This window comes from Vombatus ursinus, unplaced genomic scaffold, assembly GCF_900497805.2.
Source record: "Vombatus ursinus unplaced genomic scaffold, bare-nosed wombat genome assembly UNPS02013002.1, whole genome shotgun sequence".
In the NCBI taxonomy this organism is placed as follows: Eukaryota; Metazoa; Chordata; class Mammalia; order Diprotodontia; family Vombatidae; genus Vombatus; species Vombatus ursinus.
The window spans coordinates 1-9,240 of record NW_020952780.1 but is presented as its reverse complement, the minus strand read 5'-3'; the positions used below and the strand labels follow the sequence as shown (position 1 = coordinate 9,240).

The following is a 9,240-nucleotide window of genomic DNA, read 5'->3' as shown; positions in this document are numbered from 1 at the left end:
CAGAGGGAGACCCAAAAGGAGGGAGAGACAGAGACAAAGCAAAAGAGACAGACAAACAGACAGAAAAACAGAGAACGCTCCTACCTCTCCTGTACTCTGCGTCCCTGGTCTGTGTGGACAACTGTGTAGCGTGTATGTGTGTGATTATAGAGTATGTTGTGTCCTGTGTGTCTGTGTCTGACTTTCCATAGTGTGTCTGTGCCTGATGTGTCTCTCTGTGGGTTTGTGTGCGTGTATACATACACACCTAAGCCCATGATGCACTAATTATTTAGACTGCTGTATTTGTATGACTGTGTCTTTGTGTCCGTGGGTCCACATACAGACACATCTTTGTGGGTCCATCCCTGCATCCCTGCACTGATGTTCCTTCCTCCTGCTCCCTTTGCCCCTTTAACAGCCCCCCCCCCCCCCCCCCCCCCCCCCCCCCCCCCGCCCCCCAGCACCACCTGACATCACATCCCAGTGTGTTCTGCCAGTGCTGCAGTGAGGGGCTGGGACATGCACACACGCACACACGCGCACAAACACCCGGGATCCTGCCTGCGGTTCCGCTGCTGAGGCCCAGTGGGGAGCAGCCCCACAGGGGCCCGAACCCTGACTGATCCCCCCTCCCTTCGCCCACCTCAGAAGTCCAGCCTCTTACTTTCCCCCTCCTCCTGCTGCCTCCGCCTCCTCCTCCATCTCCATGGGAAGATGTCCCTCCCCTCCCTCTGACCCTGCTGCTGCTGCCGCCGCCGCCGCTACCGCTGCCCCTGCTACTGCTGCTGCTGCTGTCAGGGGGACCTCTGGACTGCAAGTGCCAGAGAGAGCTTGGGGGGCCTGCCAGGGCTGGCCTGGGGGCACCCGGAGGATGTAATAGGCTTGGCCAGGCTGGGCCGGGGAGCTGGGAGCAGGGAGGGGGCTGCAGCCTTAGAGGAGAAAGCCCCCGGCCCCCCCCCCCACCCAAGCCAGGCGGCCTGAGTCTCCCGCCAGGATCCTAGAAGCCATTTCTGTACCCAGGCTGGGGCCCAAACAACAGGGTCCTCATAATTTCTGTTTGCCTGTGTCCCTGGCCCCCCACCAAAGGGGGAGAGGACCCCCTCCCCAACCCAGCGGCCCACTGCCCCCACCCGGGACACCACCCTGTCCTGCTCCACCACCTGCATCTGGCCTCCCCCCTGCCCCGGGCTGGGGGCTGAGGATAGAAGATGCCACTGGTGGATTTCTTCTGTGAGACCTGCTCCAAACCATGGCTGGTGGGCTGGTGGGACCAGGTAGGGAGCCCAGCAGGGCCAGGGCTGGGGAACAGGGAGGGGACACTCTAGTTTTAGCTCTCATGGATACTGCTGCCGCCACCTCTGAATCTCTGTGTCTGTGACTATATGTGTCTCTGTGACCCTATGTGTTTGCAACCCAGTGTATGTGTGTCTGTGACTATGTATGATGTGATCTGCGGCTTGTGGCTCCATGTGCATGACTGTGTGAATCTGTGACCCTGGGTGACTGTCTGTGATTATGATCTGAGTGTCTGTGACCCTGTGTGTGACTGTGTGTATGTGTGACCCTAGGTTTCAGTCAGTATGTGTATATGTGATTATGAGCTGAGAGTCTATGCCCTTCTGTGTGACTGTGTGCATCTATGACCCTGAATGTCTGTCTATGACTCTGGTCTACACGTCTTTGTCCCTGTATGTGACTGTGTGTGTCTGTGACCCTATTTGTCTGTCTGTATGTGACTGTGATCTGAGTGTCTGTGACCCTGTGTGTGTGTGTGTGTGTGTGTGTGAGAGAGAGACTGTGTGTACCTATGACCCTGATTGTCTGTATGTGACTGGGATCTGAGTGTCTATGACCCTGTGTGTATGACTATGTGTTATTTGTGACCCTGGATGTTTGACCTGTGTGTGTGTGTGTGTGTGTGTGTGTGAGACTGTGTGTGACTGTGTGTATCTCTGATCCTGGATCTGTCTGTCTATCTGTGATTGTGGTCTGAGCATCTGTTATTCTTGTGTGTGAATTGTGTAACTTGTAACCAACCCTGTTTGTCTGTGCCTGCCTGTCTCTCCTTTTATCTGTGTTTGTGATTTTGTACATCTGTGCGCGTCTGCAGCTTGTGTGCCTGTGTCTATGTATGTGTTACCCTATGTGTGTCCATGATTCTCTATGTGTTTGTCTCTTTGGCTCTGTTCACCTCTAAGGGCATGTAACTATGACTGTCCATGCCTACACCTATGTATTTCCATGACCAGAATGAGGTTTCTGTGTGTCTCTGTCTATGACTGTGCCCTGTGTGTGTCTGTGCCTCTGTGTGTCCAAGATTGTGTCTGCGGCTCTGCACTTGTGTGTCTCTCCATCTCCATGGCTGTATATGTGACTGGACCTGGGGGAGGTCTGTAACTATGACTTGTGAGTTTGTGACTCTTGAGTATGTAAGTGACTTATAGATGCCTGTGACTGTCCCTATAGGAGAGTGTTTCTGTGTTTGTCTCTGAGCCTGTGTGACTGTGGCCATGTGTGGTTTGTGCCTCTCTGTGTGTGTCTATGACCGTGACCCTCTTTGTGAACCTGTCTCCTAGTGACTATATGTGATTCTCTGAGTATGAGTGTGCAGACCCCCAGTGCCCTGGGCCAGCACTTGGGAAGCCCCTGTTTTTATGATGACTACCTGACTTCCTCACTTCCCATCAATATCACTAAGACAAACACCCCTAAACTATAGGGGTCAGATTACAGTACTAAAGTAAACCCTCATCCCCTGCTTTCCACTCTGGGCTTTGTGTTATCTAGGGGTTTGTTGGGGTTACCTGAGGTTGGAAAGGGGAAATCTCCAACCTTAGGGGTCATCATTATGACTGTGGGGGCCACCAGAGAGAGCCCCAGATATCCAAGGACTGTGTCCTTCCTCCTTCAATTACAATGTCACAGGCCTGGCATGCTTATGCCTATGTGTGTCTTGTATGTAGTCTGGAGTTGGGACAAGCAGGCACAGGCAGCACCCCTACCCACCCACCCAGGCTCTCTGATTTTAGGCTGCTGTCTCCTTTGTTCACTCTACTGTCCTGAGTGTGTGTGTGTGTGTGTGTGTGTGTGTGTGTTTGTGTGTGTGTGTGTGTGTGTGTGTGAATTGTGAGTTGAGGCCGGGGAGGACAGTATGTGAGAGAAAAGGCTTACTCTTAATCCCCCTCCGTTAGGGAGTCCCCATATTCACTCTGAGGCTTCATACCCCTATTTCCTCCTGAGAGTGGTGTAAGCCTGGACCCCCACCCCACCCAAGGACATTCCAGATTTGGCAGTGGCTGAGAGCCAGGATGCTTGGAACTCCCCAGGGACAAGCCCCAGAATGGATTAGGAGCAACGTTCCTGGCTGCTTGTACTTTCCAGAGTACCCAGGAACACAGTACCCCACAGCTCCCAAGAGTGTCTGGCCTGGGGTCTGGAGAAGCTGGGGGTTAAGGTGCCCTTGGCTGCACCCCCACCTCCGGCAGCCAGAGCCGCTGGTTGGAGGGGCAGTTGCTGAGGAGACTCCCATCACCATGGAGACTGAGCTCTCTTTCCACTCCATTGGCTCCACCAGAGAGGCAGGAGCCCCTCCCCTTCCTCCAGCTGCCTTCCTGACACTGGCGGGGTGCCCCCTCCCCTAGGGCCATTGGACTCTAGGGTCCTACCACCAAGCATGGACCCCTCTCTCCTACAAGGAGGGGGGAGGATAAAAGAAAGAGTGTACTTCCTCAAATATCCCCTTGGCCAGAGCTCAGCCCCATGGCATGGGGAGGGAAGGTTCTTCTGGTGTCTTTCTAGCCCTGGCAGTCCCCAAGGGTTATACAAAAAAAAAGAGGGATGCTAGGGGAAGCATAAAGAGTTTAGCAAGGAAGGGGATTGAGCAGTGCCTGGCACGTAGTAGGCACTTAATAAATGTTTACTGACTGGCTTAAGAATTGATGATACCTCACTTCCTTTGACTTTACTGTATAAAATAAAGGATGTTTGCTGAACTTCCTTCAAGCCCTGAGGTTTGGGAATTCTAAATTGGTGAGCCCCTCTTCAGATACTCCACTGCCCCCCAGGCCTGAATTAGCATCCCCTTCCTCCTCCTCCTCACCATGTCTCCCATTTCTCCCCTTACCTTCCACGACACTGGGCTTGATAGTTCAAGAGGATGCTGAACCGTGAGCTGACACACTTATCGGAAATGAGCCGGTCAGGAAACCAGGTCTCTGAATACATCTCCACCACCTTCCTGGGTGAGTGAGTGGGGAGCCTGTTGGGCTCCAGCCCAGCAAGAGCACAGTGTGTATACTTGAGCCCTGACTCTCAACCTCAGGGCCGCTGAGGATGAAAAATCTTTAACTGGGGACCACGACCAGGGCAGAGAAGTCCCCCAAGAAAGGGAGGATTTGGTAATAGATAACCCCCTGAAATGTTGAAGAGGTCCATCTCAGGGATCAGGGCTTAGCTCTGAGGGTTCTTGCCAATGGGAGACTGGTATGCAAATACATTCCAAGTAGTCCCGAGCTATTGGCTAGTGGACTACCTGAGATCATAATGCAGCTCTTAGTGTAGTGAGGGGGTGTGTGCAGGAAACCCCTGGGAGAGGGTGCCCTGCGCCCCCTCCCCGCCCCCCTCGATGGTGCCTGGGGGGGCCATGGAGCCCGAGGCCCCAGCACCCATCCCCCTCCCTCCTCTGCTGCCTCCACCTTCCAGCGCTCGGATTAACTCAAGCCACTACTACAGCTTACTGCCAGGCCATGAAGCCTCCCTGTCCAACTGTGGCCTTCAGCGCCTCACTCTGTTGTCCTCATCCCCATTCCTGCCCTCTCTGACTACCAGCTACCAGGCCTCTATGCCCCCTGGCCCAGCCTCTTTCCAAGCCCCCAACCTAAACCCCAACCCCAACCCTGGTCATCTGGCCCTACCCAGACCCATGTCATCACGAAGGGCTCCCTGTGTCTTCTGTGGTTTCCAGCCACTGAATAGCCATCCAGATGAGTGGTTTCGAGACAGCCTCCTCCAGTGTGAGCTTACCAAAGGACCTCATCTACTCCTGTGCAGCAGGGATCACCAGACCCTAGGGAGGGAGGGATCCTTGAAAGGGTTCCCCCTATCCCTGTGGGGGGGTGTTGGTGGAAAACAGGGGCCATGCCAGGAGTGCTTATGCCCTCTGGATCTCTCTTTCCCCGTCCTCTATAGACAAGCAGGCTGATGTAGAGATACCATCCCCTCCGCCCAAGGAGCAGGAAAAGCAGCTTCAGCAACGGCCACAGAGGCAACCCATGTCCCAAATCAGTGGGGTCAAAAAGCTTACACATAGTTCCAGTCTTAGCAACTCTGGCATCCCCCGATTTGGGGTCAAGACTGACCAGGAGGAGCTGTTGGGCAAGGTGCGTATTTGTGTGCACCTCTCTGCATGGGTACTCATCTACCAGCTCCTCTTGGAGTCTGAATCAGACCCTCTCCAGCTCCCCATTCCCCTGTGGAGAGGATGATTGAGTGATTCACAGTGAGGCATTAATCAATGATAACCTTTCAATTTGAGGCCTTGTTGTTTTAAGAGCAGAAAGGGGCTATGAGATCATACATTCTTAATCTGGACTCCATGGATCCTGAGTGATTTTAAGGGGGCCCATGAACTTGGGTAAAAAACTATTATATCTTTATTTTTATTAACCTCTAATTGGACTTTAGCATTTCTTTCAATTGTGCACGTAAGTGATACACATTATTCTGAGAAAGGGTCCGTATACTTCACCAGACTGCCGAAGGGGTCTGTGACACCAGAAAGGTCAAGAACTTTCGCTCTTCATCTAATCTCCATCCTTTTCAGAGAAGGAAACTGAAGCCCAGAAAGGGAGGAAGGGACTTAGGATCACAAGACCACAGATCTAAAGCTGAAAGGACCCCTCAGAAATCAGCTAGTCCAACCTCCTTGTTATAGAAACTGAGGCAAGGAAGTACGGTGATTTGCCCAAGGTCTCACACACTGTTTTGCCTCTGCTAGGGGTGTCTCATTTTTATAGCTAGTCAATAGCTTAACCCAAGGGTGGGGAACCCACGGCCTTCAGGCCATATGCGTCCTTCTAGGTCCTTAAGTGAGGTCTTTTGACTGAATTTGGATTTGATCAAATTGGAATCCAATTTGGATTCAGTCAAAAGGCCTCACTTAAGGACCTAGAAGGCCGCATGTGTCCTGGAGGCCGCAGGTTCCCCACCCCTGACTTAACCCAAAGGAAGACTTAGAGGTGAAATTTTAGCCCCTATGATAGGCTGGCTGGGGAGATATTTTGGGGTTGAAAGGGAACCTTCCCAGTGCTTCTCACATCATCCTGCAGGTGAAGTGATGTGTGTGTAACTAGCTCTACTTAGGCAGAGGGCACAGCAGTCTTTTAGCACCCCAGTCTCCCCCTCTAAGAATGCGGCATTGGGCAGAGGTCCCTCGCAGGCCTTCTGTGAGCATACTGAGGTTGGGGGGAAGCTATAGGCCTCTGACCCTAGGTCTGTGCTTCCTTCTCCCATCTTACCAGGAGCTGGAAAACCTGAACAAGTGGGGCCTTAACATCTTCCGAGTAGCTGAGTTCTCCAATGGCCGATCGCTAGGATGTATTATGTATACCATATTCCAGGTGTGAGGGATGGGTTCTTATGGGGTGACTGAGGTGGGGGATGGGGGTGGGGTGGAATGGGAGAGGGGCAAATGAGGCATCCTTGTATAGGGCTCTGAGAAATTGACAAGGCCAAGATCACTTTCTCCTGAGGGGTTAAGGGACATATCAATGAAGGAAGGTTTTGGGGATGAGACAGCAACTACCGCCTGGCTCTTTCCTAGGAGAGGGACCTGCTGAAGACCTTCAAGATCCCAGTGGACACACTGGTCACCTACATGCTGACCCTGGAGGACCACTACCATGCTGACGTGGCCTATCACAACAGCCTACACGCTGCCGATGTTCTGCAGTCCACACACGTGCTTCTGGCCACACCAGCGCTTGATGTAAGCCCTGCCTCCCCGCATCCTCCTGCCCTCCTAAACCCCGTTGGGCCCCCGGAATCCTTCAAGCCCAATGCAGTTCAAGAAATACTTATTAATGATTCTGTTCAAAGCTATTCCTTCAGTGCTAGGTTTACAGAGTCAGCTAGGACATAGGATCTGCTCTTAGGCAATTACAGTCTAATCATACAGAAATAAATGAGATACCAGGTTGGGTGTGACAGGGGCAGATGCAGAGTCTCCTAGGAAAATGTGAGGAAGGAGAGATGAGGGAATAGAAGACTTTAAGATATTCTAGATTTAGAGCTGGAAGAGATCTTAGAAGTCACCCAGTCCTCTTACTAGGCAGATAAGGCACAAAGAGATTAAATGATTTGCCCAGAGTCACCTACCTGACTGAAACAGGATTTGAACCCAAGTCTTCCTGACTTCCACTAGACCATGGTATCCTTGCAGGGGGTGGCACCTTAACTGGGTCTGGAAGAAAGGAGAGAGGGCTGGAGGAAGGTATAAGCGAAGGAATGAAGATGGAGAGGGAAGAACAGTAGAAGGGTGTGGAGAAAAGTCAAATTTATCTAAAATGGAGGGTGTAGGGGCAGCTAGGTGGCTTAGTGGATAGAGCACTAGCCCTGGAGTCAGGAGGACCTGAGTTCAAATCTGGCCTCAGACATTTGACACTTACTAGCCGTGTGACCCTGAGCAAGTCATTTAACATCATTGCCTAGCCAAATAAAATAAAATAAAATAAAATGGAGGGCGTACATGAAGGGGAGCAGTAGTATAAAATTATAGAAGGCCTTGAATGTCAGACTCAAGAATTTAGAGGATCATCTGTCTAGTTCCTAGATAGGTAGTTAGAAATGTCAAACCCTCATTTTATACATGAAAGAACCTGAGGCCTAATGAGATTCCAGCGTTTAACACATACCTAGCACATAGCCTGCACATAATAAATGTGTCTATTGATTGATACTAAGTGACTTACGGAAGATCACTCATAAGTAATAAGCCCCAAAGGTGGGATTTGAACCCAGCTCCTCTGAATATAGGACTAGTAATCTCTCCATTTAGGGTAGCTAGGTAGCTCAGCGGACAGAATGCCAGGGCTGGAGTCAGGAAGACTCATCTTCCTGAGTTCAAATCTGGACTCAGACCCTTACTCGCTGTGTAACCCTGTCACTTCACCCTGTTTGCCTCAGTTTCCTCATCTGTAAAATGAGCTGGAGAAGGAAATGGCAAACCACTCCGGTATCTCTGTCAAGAAAACCCCAAATGGAATCATGAAGAGTCAGACATGACTGAAAACAACAGAAGCTAAGCATCTTTCCACTGTTCCATGATGGCTCCTTTATTTAAGTCAGCAGGCCATGAGGAGTCACCAAAGGAGAGACATTACATGATCACACAAGCCCCTACCTTTTTGCTTATTGCTTGCTGCCTAACCCCGTCCTTCCTGTTGGAACCTGCCCCTTCTGTGTTTCTGGGCCCCTGTTTCTCTTTCACCCTGCTGGGGAGGAGGTCCCTTATCCCTTTGCCCCTTTGTGCCCTGTGCCCCTAGGCCGTGTTCACAGACCTGGAAATCCTAGCTGCTTTGTTCGCTGCCGCCATCCACGATGTCGACCACCCAGGGGTCTCTAACCAGTTCCTCATCAATACCAGTAAGACCTTTTCTCCTGTCTTCAGCAAAGCTTTTATCCCTTTTGCCTTTAGTTTTCCTCCTTCCCAAATGAAGGGTTTGGACCCAGGAAGATCCCTTCCAGTTCTGAATCTCTCAACCTCCAGAGATGCCTCAAGTCTTTAAGCCCCTACACCCTTACCCCTAGTTCTAGAGTAACTAGAACTTGGGGACAGTGGGTTGAAGTGAGGAGGGGTCTCTGGAGTGTGGAAGGGTCATTGGGGAAAGACCTTGGAGGAAGGGTGGGAAGGATTTACAAGAGAGGGATCCTGGGAGAGGAAAGTGAGGAGGGGGGATACCCAGGAGGGAGGGGCAGGGTGAAGAAGAGCCCTTGGTGTGGGGAGTGGGGAAGAGGCTAGGCTGAGGCACCCTCCCCTACATCTGACTTGAAGTGCCCTATCCCCAGACTCAGAATTAGCCCTGATGTACAATGATGAGTCTGTGCTAGAGAATCACCACCTGGCTGTGGGCTTCAAGCTGCTGCAGGAGGAGAATTGTGACATCTTCCAGAATCTGAACAAGAGGCAGAGGCAGAGTCTTCGAAGGATGGTCATTGACATGGTGAAGAAGGGCTGGGGGCATGGTCACTGATATGGTGGAG

The 9,240-nt window shown here is 51.7% G+C and overlaps 1 protein-coding gene across 1 annotated transcript; it reads left to right on the top strand.

The window, feature by feature from the left end:
• Nucleotides 1-4,078: 4,078 nt before the first annotated feature.
• On the top strand, nucleotides 4,079-9,200 carry LOC114040358 (cAMP-specific 3',5'-cyclic phosphodiesterase 4A-like; the record flags this gene model as incomplete). The annotated part of the gene is made up of 6 exons (XM_027858449.1): nucleotides 4,079-4,223; nucleotides 5,170-5,360; nucleotides 6,501-6,599; nucleotides 6,803-6,967; nucleotides 8,523-8,622; nucleotides 9,046-9,200. Coding segments are annotated over exons 1-6 (795 nt in total), but the record flags the coding sequence as incomplete, so codon positions are not given.
• Between the last annotated feature and the right edge of the window lie 40 nt (nucleotides 9,201-9,240).